The 13,996-nt window shown below is 36.7% G+C and overlaps 1 protein-coding gene across 7 annotated transcripts in view; it reads right to left on the reverse strand.

Moving 5' to 3' along the window:
- Positions 1-1,266: 1,266 nt before the first annotated feature.
- Positions 1,267-13,996, reverse strand: part of LOC101890034 (muscle-specific protein 300 kDa) — a 204,563-nt gene continuing 191,833 nt past the window's right edge. For 3 of the 7 annotated variants that reach the window (XM_059121319.1, XM_059121313.1, XM_059121317.1), the window contains 7 exons: positions 12,715-13,020; positions 10,821-11,078; positions 6,695-9,699; positions 5,355-5,981; positions 3,945-4,086; positions 3,569-3,645; positions 1,267-3,096 (listed from right to left, as the gene is read on the reverse strand). In XM_059121319.1, the coding sequence (XP_058977302.1) occupies positions 2,856-3,096; positions 3,569-3,645; positions 3,945-4,086; positions 5,355-5,981; positions 6,695-9,699; positions 10,821-11,078; positions 12,715-13,020 (4,656 nt within the window). In that variant the 3' untranslated portion in view covers positions 1,267-2,855. Of the gene's footprint in view, positions 3,097-3,568; positions 3,646-3,944; positions 4,087-5,354; positions 5,982-6,348; positions 6,385-6,694; positions 9,700-10,820; positions 11,079-12,714; positions 13,021-13,996 lie in introns of all 7 variants that reach the window. The other 4 variants (XM_059121315.1, XM_059121311.1, XM_059121312.1 and 1 more) reach the window with 3 other exon arrangements.

Here is a 13,996-nt window from a genome sequence, read left to right on the forward strand (position 1 = left end):
CACCATGTCAGTTTAAAGTGCCCTGGAGACGTTCAAATTTGTTCATCAAGCAAGTGCGTATGTATTAGTGTGTGACTTCGTGTTTTGCTCGCAAACGTTCAAACAAGTTTGTCAAACATTCATTTTGTAATTGTTTTCGTTGAGTGCAGTCATGTCGTCGTCGGAAGATGAGTGGCTTTTTGTGACAGCAGTTGTGTTAAAAAAAAAAAATTTTGAAATGAAAAAGAAAATATGGATGAAAAAGCAGCTTTTGAAGGAGCTGCGAATGAGTAGTGTTGATGACTACAGAATTTTTTTGAGGATATTTATTTTCAATATATTTATTTTTTTAACATCTTCAACAGTACCATCGGGGTACTGTTCCTTATAAAAATCAAGGAGTATATTATATTGTTTTTTCCCTATTACTGTACGAGTCTGTCCGTACATTCCACAATGCATCAAGGCATTGGTACATTTCAATAAATTGTATTGTAAATGTTTTTCGTCCGCACACTTACTATTCATGTTTACTCCTCAACGTTACAACACAAATGGCCTTTTTTGTTTGACAAACACTAATGGAGACGTACAAATAGATTTGCGCAAATAAAAATATCAAAATATTTTGATTTTCGATCAAGCAGAGCCGACAACAAATGTGTGTAGCCGACGAAAGCCGATTAGACTCACATGGACACACACATATAAGCTGCTTGACGAAAAAATTGAACGTCTCCAGGGCACTTAACAAAATCTAGACTAATTCAGGTGATTTTCTTTAAGCTACTGCACAACTGTCTTTTATTGAACCCCATTATGGCCAATGTTGGCATCAAATATTCTTCAAATTATATTCTATTTATATATGCCTTTAATTAATTACAAAACACATTAAAAATTATAATTTTTTATATATAGCTTTTATTGCAATTTTTAGAAAAATGTGATAATGTTTTTTTTCTGTATGTTAATTCATATATGTATGTATATATATTTTTAAATAGAATATATTTATTATTAGTTTTATAATTTAGTTGCATATATCTTATACACTTCATTTTGTATAAGGAAACTTAATACGTAATGTTAGGTTAGTTTTATTTTTATTTTTCATTAAATGATATACAATAATAACAATAAGAAATATAATATTAATTACAAATACAAATAATAAAAGCAATAATAAGGATTGATAGTTTACTATTTTAAATATGTTTTTATTTTATAGGTACAAGAGTAAGAATAACACAAATTAGCAAAATGTGATGGATATTAATTAACAAACAAAAATAAGTATACAATGGAAAAATAAACTCTTATAACATAAATAATAATATATATATTTTTTTCTTTCTTCATCAGACAACACAAAACATTTAAAAGTCGAAAACTAATTGAAAAATACAGCAAGATTTTTGTTTTTTTTTTTTTTTTTTTTAATTTCAAATGCTTAAAGCATAAAATAACAACTTAAAACAGCAAAAAAAAATAATAATAAATCAAAATTGAAAATATTTATGGAGGGAGAGTTGTTTTAATTTATACAAAACCTTGTTAGAGGTCATTATTTTAGTTTAGTTTTCTTTGTCTTCTTTGCATTTACATTTAGTAACATGTTTTCGATTTCCGTTTTTTTGTTTTTAATTTTAAGAGAACAAATTTTATATATAAATTTTGTTTAATGGTTTAGCACCGGCATAGGACACTTGCTGCTTCGTTTTTTAGGTTTATTTAAAATTTTTTTGTACATCCTTATGCAATACAAATAGTAGAGGGAAGCTAACTTTATTATGTTTTTATTAAAATATCACTAGTGTTTTGTTTTTTAAGCAAAAATATGTGGGAATGTTTTATTTGTTTGTAAAACTACAACGGGGCATTTGAAGATTTAAAGAATTATTAAAATCTCATAGAGCATTGGCAATGAATACAGGGAGAGATTTGGTATTCATGTGCTCGATATTTCAATAACTTTTAAATTCAAAACGAAATCCTTTATAGTTGGAATTTTTGTGGCGTTTTCCGTCAGGGAAAAAATACACAAAACCTATGAGAACATTAATATTTGGGAGACTGTTCAAGGTATTGTTTTTATTTTCCACAGAAGTGTAGCCAAGGCGGGTCATGTGGTGTTTCTTAGTTCGAAGAGCTGGAGAGAATTTTGAAAGATTTGTCTTAACTAAATTGCTTGCTTCCCACAAAGAAAGAGTACTACTCTTTGTATTGCAAAGGATATTTTTTGTTTAGTTAACATATCACATATTTTATTTTGAATCCACAAATGTTCCACGATAGGTGTTTTCAAAATAAAATTGAATATATTTTTTCGTAATTTATCAAATTTTTTTATATGTTTTTCCTGTTTTTATGTCGTTTTATGTGCGTTTCGTACATTAAATTTTAATTTCTTATAAAATATATTAACTTTTAAAGTATGTTTTTGTTTTAAATTTGTTCGTCATTGTAAATTTTTGTTAAGGAAATAGAGGAGGGGACTTAATTTTGTTCCTGCAAAAATGTACAAATTATTGAATTCCTCTCAAATACACATTCATTGTTTGTTAAGGAAATAGAGGAGGGGACTTAATTTTGTTCCTGCAAAAATGTACAAATTATTGAATTCCTCTCAAATACACATTCATTCACGCAATATTACATAATACCGTATTTTGTTTATAAACATTTCATACAACTAATTACAATTTAATTTCATCATTTTATGTAAATACAATATAATTTTTGTTTTCTTTAAATGTTCAACATTGTTTTTTATCTTTGTAGCTTACTTTTAAATGAGTTTCTTAATTATGTATTTTCTTTTAGGAAGATAGGCAAGGATAAGAGGATATTGGTTGTTAGTTACTAGTCATATCTTATGTTGGTGGCGGTCCATGAGGATAGGAGAGCATTGGCTCCAGACTACGGGCAAATGTGTTTGAGAACATGCAGGTATAATCCTCACCGTGGGGCACAAGTGTGGCAACACCCAACAACAGTAACATGAGCGCTTGTATGGGCAGCGAGGCACGAGCAACACGTCCTAGGAATCTGGCGCCTCTGGCAAGTACGGTGGTATTTATGACATCTCCATCGGCAGCATCGCCATCGGCTTGGCTATAGAAGTTTAAGAAGATATGAGTAAAGAATACCATCAGTTAATAACATTTAGAAAACAATAGCTCATAAACAATAACCATAAAAATAGCATTCTTAAGAAGAAACATATGCAGGGAATTGATTTTCACATATTTTGAAAATTTTCATGTGAATATTGTTGTAATATCAGAAATTAGAGATCATATCGCAAATATTTTATATTTGCAGTTTCTAAAAAAATTAAACTGCAAATTAAAAAATATATATATTTTAAATCTGTGCCTTTCTGCATATATTTCTCCCAATAAACAAGCTTTTCTTCTATACACTCGACTTAAAGAATGGGTGAATTACAGCGTGCATTTCTTAAACAATAATTTACTACAAAGGGTTTTTTCTCATAGAGGGGTACTTTTTACGTTAAATAGATAATAAATAAAAAATGAAAATAAAAATACTATTCTACAACTACAAAGACAACAATATTTACTTTGCATTTTCAGTGTTTGGTGCGGCAGCCTGCATAGAAGAGGAAGAAGGTAATGTCGTTACAGATTGATCCAAAAGCTGTTTAAGAAAAAAAATCATAAAAAGAAAAAAAAAAACATAAAATTAAAAACAAATTCAAAAATTATACAAACAAATACGAATACAAAAGAAACAAAACAATATTATTTTCATCAACAGTTCAATTTGTTGAACAAAATATGGTTACCAATTTCACTCTTGTTATTATTCTTGTATTTATATGCAAACCCTATTTTTCACAGTGCTTTAAATTATAGTCAATAAAATTCCTTCACTGTTGTTTTAAGTAAAATTAAAAAGAAATGATCAAATAATAACTCTTAAATTCAATGACTTACCTCACTTGAGAGCATGTGCAACGATACACCCAAGTTGTCACCATCAACACCGAGAACAGCACCCAATTTCACAATATAAATGCCGGACAAGCGGCGCAACGACTGCAGCCTCAGTCTCAGGTCGGTCAATCTGGAAAGGGTTCTTTAATTTAGTGTATGAGTTATAAAGCTCCCAAGGGTTAAGGATAATGAGGGGTTAGCATGGGCGGACGAAAAAATTTCGAGTTCAAACAAAAAAATTGCAAATCAAATGAAAAAAACATCGCCGAAAGGTTTGATTGGTTGGTGGGTTGAAGGTGGAGAACGGGGCGAACAAACGTAACGAGTAATGAAGAATATTAATACGATTTTAATTTCGATATAATAAAAAGCATTCCAAAGGGAGTTATTCGTGGAAATGCAGTATATAAATTTTAAATGTATTCTGTTAATATTGTTTTCGGGCGAGAAAGCAGTGGAAAGAAAGATCGTGTAATCATATCAATCATATTTATATGCGTATATGTATCCAAAGATTTTATGCTAATTCAAAATGGAAGAAATTGTGAAAAACATATGTGATAAATGACCTCAATGATGGATAGAAAAAAAAAGCAAAAGAAACTATAGAATATAACATATTTAATAAAAGATCTCTAAAATAAACTCGATTGAACCGCAAACGTGCAAGGCTCTCTATTTGTCTACTGTGTGTCTGTAATCGTTTATACAAAATACCATAGTTTTAAAAGTGGCTAGGCCTATTTCGAATTTGTACATGGAAAATTGGATATCTACAACTGAGATTTATATCAACATTTTGTATTTTTTTCTTCATGGGGATTGAAACACTGTCAATTGGTGTTCTAACCGATTTCCCCTTTAAGATGCATAAAGAGGGCAAGGATGTGGGGATTAACGGATTGTATAACACAATAACATTATAAAGAAAACAATCACTTGTTACTCAGACATATTACGACACAATTTCGTATTGAAGAAGAAGAATAAACCTAAAATTACAAAAATAAAATTCAAAAAAAAAAATTAGAAGGTAATATCTCGAAATTCTCTCAGTTATCCCATTTTTAGTTATGATATACAAATTACTTTCAAACTACAATTTCAACAGCTACAACTACCGTTACGGAGAGGGGTACAAAATGAAATGGATTGCAATGAGCAAAAGCCATTACTGAACCACAGACACGCATATCCGTTTAAGTTCAGCTTTGGACATTCGCCTTAAAGAAATCACATTTCGATACCGCCTGCTCTTGAGTCTCTTTTTCATGAGTATATACTCTACAAAGTTCTACACACACATACACATAAGTAGAACAAATACAAACATTTACAATTTCTATGCTGAATCCCATTTAGAAAATTTTCATCGTGCCGCCCTACGGCTCCGGCATATAGATAACTTACCTTGCATACGTATGTGTAGACTCCTGCTCAGAACCTTCGACAGATTTGAGCAATTGATCGGCGGCGTCTTGCAAACTAACCACTCTTGGTTCGCAACGTTCCAATTCGCCACGCAAGTCCTTGAACTTTTCAAATTTAGCTTGCAGTATGGCACGATCTTCGGTTAGATCGACAGGCTCGGAGGCCTTGATATTGGCTTCGGTTTGTTGCAACCAAGCGCAGAGTTCATCGATGATGGAATGGAATTCACTATTACCCATCAATGCTGTTTGTAGCTGACCCTGCCATTTGGTGGCGTTGATACACACATTGTTCCAACGTTCGTTGTCCTGCTGCAGGCGATCTCTCAACTGCCGGGCTTTGTCCGTGTCCAAAGTGTGTGTGGCCAAATGGTCACCCACCACGTTAAGGGAATTCACAATCGATTTGTGGCTTTCCAGATCAAGCAGAAATTCGCGATGGTCTTGGACAACATCTTCCAGCAATTCAATGTTAGACGGTGGCGCAGATTGGGCCTTTTGAGTGCCTTCAGCGAATTGCAGCCATTGTTCGAGACGCCAGAGATCATTGTCGATTTGTTGCCAGTTACGTTGTGTGCAGAGCGGACATGTTAGTCGCCCGATCTCGCTATAGAACGAAAGAAACATAAATTAATATGACGTTGTAGAAATGAATGTAAATATGTGTTTAATGTTATAAGTCCACTACCCTAAAACCAGAACACAAACAAATAAGGCAGACATTTAAGGCGGTGAATAAACGACATATTTTTCTAAAAGTGGTTCGTTCACAAATACAGACAAGAAACGCGGTTATAGAACAAGGAAGACTTTTTGTATTTTTGAGCGAATCAGACTATGTGAAAGCTAGGATTCTTCTTTGTTTTATCGATCGATTTCTTGCTCTGTGAACGCCTTAAGTCTAGTGCCACTTGGACGAATGATTGGATGAGTGGTTATAGGTGGTGAGCGCTTAAAAATATCGGGAAACTTACTGTGTACATTGGTACTTATAAGCAAGTGGCAATTTGCTGCATTTTTATTTGAGGCCGTAAAGCAGTTGTAAAGGCATAGATGATGGCAAATAGATGGTGTTTTTTTTTTGTACAACAGAAAGACAAAAGGTGAACGCATTGTTGTTGTTGGTGGTGGTGGTGGTGGTTGTGTTTGTTGTGTAATAATGATTTGTTATTAACAAAAGCGTGTAGTTTGGGAATGAGAGCATTATTGATGTTGTAGATAGAAGAGAACATAAAGAAGTTCAAGTTAGGCGTTTTTAATTCAAATACCAAAACCATTTCTAAATACAAATAAAATTATTAAAGGATAGTGAGGACATACCTTGAATTTTGATCGTTTTGCTGTCGCGCCTTCCATTGAGACTGTAAAGTTGCGTAACGTAACATCAACTCTGCCACTGTTTCGGTTTGGGCGTCTTCTTTGCTGGCATTGCATTCGCTCAACAGCAGTTGACTCAAGTGTTTCACCAATTCGGTTGAGGACTGTGCATTGCTGAGGAGTTTGGACATCTTCTGGGGGCCTGGTTTTCGGGTGCGATCGCATATTGTCTTCTGCAGATCGTTGAGATTAGTTTGACATTCGGCTATGGCTGTTTCCAATTCCATAATGTAGGCATCTTTGGCGGTAATTGAGGTTTCCCGGGCCATAGGGGCTTTACGCAATTTACGTTTGGATAGAGTATCCACTTGGACACCGGCATCCGATTCTCCAACCCTAGTAGCCGTAATGGCAGCTTCGGCAGCCGCCGCACCTAAGGAGGCAGCCTTCGAAACCCATTCTGTTTTGATGGTAGTTATCTTAGTCTGAACTTCACGCCATAATGTCGTCAGTTGAGTTAGCAAAGTAACAATTGTCGTCAGATCTTCTTGCTTCTTCAGTTTGCCCTTGGCTTCCGCGGCCAATTTATCAGCATTTTGAATTTGAACTTCGACCTTTTGCAGTTTACGTTCAAAGCTGTCGATTCTACGCAATGCCTCTTTGGCTTCTTCAGGGGTCGTGGGTGTGGATTCTACCAACTTTGCAATATCACCATGAATTAGACTCAAACTATGAACTGCCTCGTCTTGGGCCTTTTTAAAGTCACGATACAGGGCCAATTCTTTGTTAATGGTGTCGGTTATGCCATGGCATCTGCTACTCAATTGCTTCCATTTAGTCAGCATTACTTTGGTTGGCATTGTCAACTTTTGAATGTTCTCGGGATCTACACCCGAACTGGAGGTCAATTTTGCATAGATCTGTTCCAAAAGCTTTAGGTTGGGCTCCTGGCTTTCCAATTGCTTGAGTTTTTGCTCGACAGCCTGTTGTCTTTCCTCCACCTGTTCCTTGGACAGTTTGCTTAAATCACGTTCCAAGGCGCTTATTTCAGTCTCCTGCGTCTGCAGCCAAGCCTTGTGTTCGGTGGTCAGTTTTATTAGTTGTTGCAACATGTTCCACACGGTGAGAATACGTTGTTTTCTCTCGGCCGATTGGCTACAAACATGTTTCCAGCGGGTTTCCAAGTTTTGGGCGGCTAAGGCAAGATTTGCTGTATTGAGATGTGCCCTCCAGGTGTCGGCATCGTTAAGTAACATCTCCACGAGATTCAAAACTTCACCAACATTACTGCTCTTTTGTTCCACGGAGCGTTGGATTTTCTCGTGCTCTTTTAATTTGGCCTCAATTACGGGAGGAGTGTAAGAATCGAAGGTCAATGGTTTACCCAACTCCGATTCAACTTCGAACATCCATGATCGCAGGAGGGCAATGCGTTCCTCTAGACGTTGCAAGGTCATTTTGAGGTCGTTGATTTTGCTTGTACGCTGTTTACACAGATACTTGATGCGATCCCATCTGTCAATTAGAGTGTCAGATTTCTCTTGCACTTCGGAGCGTACGGCTTCGCCATGTTGCGTCTGATCGGCGTATAAAGCCATTATTTCACGAGCCGACGACAAAAGCCATTCACGATCCCTCTCACGGAGTGTGAGTTCCGTATTAATTTGTTTTTCCAATTGTTTGGCAAATTCTTCTGGATTGGCTACGGCAGAAATGTCAGAGGTACGTTCCAGACGTTCTTCCAATTTGTCCAACCATTTAGATAGCCGTTCGTAGCGATTCTTAAAGTTGGCCAGAAGCATGAGGCGTTCTTCGATGGTATTGATAAGTGTCGAGAGTTCGTAGTCAATATCTGAATGTTGCTGCCACAAAATCCAAATTGATTGGCGTATGGATTTCATGTCATGGGGGCTAATGCACTCCTTCAGTTCTTCTTGCAGTACATTGAGGCCTTCCAACGTTGGCGTCAACTGTGACAGGGCAACTCGTTGATTCCTCAATTGGCCGAGGCATTCTTGAATAGCTTCTTGGGAGATTGGCAGGTTAGCTTCAGTCTTGGATACCAGCTGTTGAGCGGCGCCCAACTGATTTTGTACATTGGCCACCTTCTGCTCATATTGTTTCTCCAAATCCTTGATTTTAGTCAAGAATCCAGACCAGGTCTCCAAGGCAGCCTTGAGGTTGTTGACCCTCTGTACTACAGAGGCCTGTTCCATGCGCACCGACGTGGCCAATGCATCATCACAGAATTTCGTAAGTTCCTGTTGTTCATTTTTCAGTTTGGCACACAACTCTTCGCCGACTGGCATTTGGTTGATGAGGATTTCCATGCGCTGTTGCAAACGATTGAGACGTTTCAGGTGGATATATCTCAGTTGGAGAGCACTGCGTTCCTTCTCACGCTCCTTCAACCACTCGAGTAGGACTTGTAAGTCTCGTCTATAACTGTTCCAAACATCCATGCGGCGTTCCAATTCTACATTGCGCTGTGTAATACGCGACAGCGTCTCATTGTGCATGTTGGTCAGCTGTTTGAACTGTTCACTGACCTCGGGCTCTTGCTCCTGCTCAGCCTCAGTGTGGGAAGCCAAAACATTTTGTTGCGACACCAATAGATTCTGATGGATTTCACAAAGATGCTGCTGCTCCTTCAGGGCAGTGTAGTCTTCGGGTATGGCACACGATAGGAAGGATTGAACGTGTTGCAAATACTGACGCCACAAACGGAATGCCTCGGTTGAGTTCTGAGAACGTACCAACTTGGTGGACAAACGATGATATTCCTGGAAGGTGTCTTGGAAAACTTGTTGCCACAATTCCAGGACCTCAATAATCGAGGTCTCATCTCGCTGTTGACCATTCTCCACCAAGGGCAACGTGTTTTCCACTTCACGTTCCCTCAACTGTTTCAACTGTTCTTCGGTACGGGCCAAGGTTTGCAAATGGTTTCTGAGAATATTCAGTTGGTCCTCACTCTCTTTGGGGGTGCGGGATTCTTGACTGATATCCTATAAATGGAGATAGTGCGGAAAACAAACGGAAATTAGTAAAATTTGAATTTGAATCTTTTTCTGCTTGCTTCTACTTCGGACAAATGGGTTAGCGTGTGTCTATGCAACAAATGCGTTTTGCATACTAATCACTTGGCACTTGATATTGCAGCGCGTGGCATTTTTTCGAATCAGTTACCACCGCTACTGCTGGTACTACTACTACTGTCTGCATTTCTGATAATGACCTCATCCATAATTTTGCGCAAAAATCAATACTAGAACAAACAACAACAACAGCAAAGCACATACCATACCTCCCCACCCCAACCTGTGGGGAATGAGCAAATGTGGTTTGGCCATGTGCGTGTTAGACGCCAAAGCTCAAGTGAGCAAGGCAGGCTAATGGAAGAAGGTATGTGTTTTATTTGATGTCCTCTATTAGGAGTGTATGCTATATACGTTTTCATAATGAGCGCTGACCACGCAGCAACCTATAAACAAGGCCAACGCCGTTAGGGGCTTGGTTATGTATTTCAAATATTTCGTAATGGCCAGTAGTCGTCCAGAAAGTACCAGAGTGGAGTCATTTGCCAAATACTGTCATTCTTTAAGGATTAATGTAGTGCAGATATAAATATTGTAGTGCTACTATTTATTGTTATTGTTTTTTAGAAACATCTACCAACGGATTTTTAAAAATAGGTGGTTGTGAGAATTTTCATGAAACTTAATCCATTGTGTTGTTGTGTTTGTTGTTTCAATACAATTCTAATAGAAGATAGTAATTATCTAAAATTTCGCAAGGGTTTGAAAACTACCAATCGAAATGAATGCTTTACGAATCTTTAATACACCATTATCCTAAACCTAACTACTAATTATTAACAAGTTGTTTTGGTTCTGTTTTTCGATACCAGTGTACCAGTGTTAAGCAAATCACTGACTAAACTTCACAACAATTAGCTTGATTTTAACGATGCTCACAGCGACTAGTTTTCAACACTCAACTAATTGTGTATTTGTTAATTGTTCACCCAAAACGTCGTTAGCTTTTTTCTTTTCATTTCAGGCCTATTTGTTGGTAATTATGACACAGACAACATGATAAATGGAATAGAATGCTGAAACAAACATACCTGTCGCACATTGTCAAAATATTCCTTGGCATCGGAGCAGTTCTTTTCGATTTCTTTGCGTTCGCGTTCCTGGGCCTCGGCAACATTTGCCAATGTTGTAATGGCCTCCTTGCAGTTCTCTAGACGCTGGCCAAGTTCTTCCAATTCACCATGCATAAAGTTGGAGGCATCCAAGCCAATATCGGCAGCTATTTTTGAAACCATATCGCGCAACTCTAACAGCTTGTCATCCTGGTTGTTCAAATTGTCTTGACAGGCCTGAAATAGAAATGGGTAGAGTTGGGTGAAAATAAATTCAAATAAAATGAATAATGAAAGAGAGATAAAAGCAAAAGTGTGCCTTGTGTTTAAATTTAGCAATGCAATTGCATTTCAGAAGGGCGTGTGGTAGGCCAACAGCTTTCTTTTCCTCCTCAAAAGAAGCTATAAATACTTCATTTCACAGACAGTGAAGAAAGTGACCGATATTCAGGCATCGCCACTGCCGGCATCTATAGGTGGGTTCTCTTGCTTTATTTACATGTCATTCACTTGACTTACAGTTGTTCCATTCTTGTTTTGCTGACCGGTGTCATTTCACTAATATTTAATTCAAAAATTATCGATTTTATTTTACGCTAGTCTCTGAGCGGACGAGGCAACTGACCACCACCTTCCATAAGTCAGTCACCTACCTAACCAAAACTGACAAGGGAGCAGGGGGTTGGTTGTGTGACTGGAGTAGTATGTTGTTTGGTTTCCGTTCGTCATACATGACATTTTGTAGATATTTACTTGTGTCAATAGAAATGTTCGTATGTCTACATGTCTAGTATTTCTGTATACTGTAGATATCAATGACCATTAGTCTATAATATATTAATGTGTGTTTTATTTTCACTATTTCTTCTGTGCTTTTATTATTAATTCGTGAAAATATTTTCGATTACATGCTGTAGGATTACATGTACACAGGAAAAGAGAAAATAAAACGAAAAACTGATTTTAAATAAATGAAGCAGTTCATTCTATGCCTATGCAACCTCTATACCAAATTATGATTTTCAAAATCCAATTTAAGTAAAATATAACTACTCCTGATCAGATCATTAGAACAATAATCAAAATCCGCAACAAAGAAATTATATTTTCAAAAAACCCGTTACGAACCCATTGTAAATCCTTCCACATTTTTGCCTCTCACTGTAGCCTGCATTATTGATCAATCGAATTAACGTAGGAAATAATCAACAAAACAACAATCGCTGGGCCAAAAATATCTGACACAATTTCGAAAATTGTTATTTCGTTTTTTTTTTCGATTAATTACAGCAATTACAAAAAGACAGATAAGAAAACGATTAGCAGCGAGCCAAAAATGTCTGCTATACATTGGGATTTACGACTGGCTGCAGATTCACGGCAATTAGAATTTGTAGAAAAACGTTTTGATTTCCCATATAAATACGGAAGCAGACTAGAATTTCAACATCGCCATCCCTAACATTATTTTCACTTTCAGAAGAATTAGATTTGAAACGGTTTTTATCTTAGTTAGTGAAATCATTTTCACTTCTTTGCAAAATAAACAAAACAATGAGTTGTGAATAAATAATGTAAAAGATAAGCTTGTTGTGGCGGAATATTTTTTACGGTTAACATTATAATTTTTTCTCAACTACTACTCTTTCTTATTGTACAGGCTGGCTGATAAGAATTCTGCTGAACTCAAACAAAAAAAAAAAACATAAAGAATGAAATATGCAGCCCAATGTACATACTTTTAACTCCCAGTCATAGAAACCCTCCCACCCACACCCTCTTCGTGGTGCGTAAAGTTTGTGGGTTCTTTTCAGCTTTTTCTTGTGGTTAACTAAAAGTTTTTTTTTTTTTTTTTTTTTTTTGTGGAACTTACCTTGGCATGTTGCATTGATTCCATGGGTTGTTTGAAGGTCTTCACCGTATCCATTTGTTGTTCAATATATTCCTTGACTTGAGCTGAGGCGTTGTGGTATTTGTGCCAGAGTTCTACAGCACGCTGGTAACGTGTACACAGACTCTGCAGATTATCGGATGTATCATTCCAGGCTACGACAGCTTCTTGGACGGCTGATTCGATTTGCTCAACTATCTGAACATCACAAGTTTCGATTAGAGGTTTTGCCGATGTCTGTAAATCATCTAACAAAGTCTCGCGATTTTGTAAATCACCAGCGAGTCCCTGGACATGGAGAAATGGAAAATAATTTTTGAGTTTTACTTAAATTTTCACTTCAAATTTTTCATATACGACACTTTCAATTCATTTGGTATATTTGTGTATTTCAATATTCAACGTTCATAGTTTTCAATTTGAGTTTGAAAAAACTTTCGTTTCATTTCATAGTAGCAAGCGATTAACGTAAACCGACCACGACGACCGTGCACGTCTTCCGAGTCCGCGAGTTTTGTATTAACTAAACGACTTAGGGTTTTACCAGTCAGTCGGTCGGTCCATCAACTTTCGTAAAAACGAACACTTATTTTGGTCTGTCACACTCGTTCTCTGCCAACGGTTTTGGCGCTTTTTGCCCGCGGCAGTTGTAAACGAATTATGTGGCCGGTGGTTTTGTTATCAAAATCCCCACAACTGGTGAATGAGTAAAACGAAATTGTGACAATGTTCTGGTTGTTGTATTCGTCTCCGTCGTTGCCGTTACCGCGAGTGGAAAATCTTTACTAATTTATTATGAATAATTATTATGAAGAAATTTAAAGCAAGTGCGTTTTGGTGTTACTTCATCTACCGCTGACAACTAATTACTTCATGTTTTTATTTGGTCATAGTTACTTATAGGTCTTCCCGTCAGCTCTGCCCAGTCGACTGCCCATAACGGCCAATGACCAAACTAAAGTGAATGGCCATTCTGACTACCTAAGACACATTGTTTTTTCATTGTTGCTGTTTTCAGTGTGCCGCCCAAGACATGGCAAAGCAATGCAGGCATGCACGCATATCATGCGAATAGACATAATGTCTGTCCCCGAGACAGAGAAAAACTCAACTGGATTAGTTTTATTTTTTAGTTAATCCTGCGAAAATACCAATTGTAAAGATATAGTTGAGTGTTTGTTTTTATTTTAATATTTTCGAGTTGGACCGACTTATCGTCAATGTTCAATGTGTTTGTTTTCCAAAATGTTCAATGGGCACAGTG

Source organism: Musca domestica, unplaced genomic scaffold, assembly GCF_030504385.1.
Source record: "Musca domestica strain aabys unplaced genomic scaffold, Musca_domestica.polishedcontigs.V.1.1 19, whole genome shotgun sequence".
Taxonomy (NCBI): domain Eukaryota; kingdom Metazoa; phylum Arthropoda; class Insecta; order Diptera; family Muscidae; genus Musca; species Musca domestica.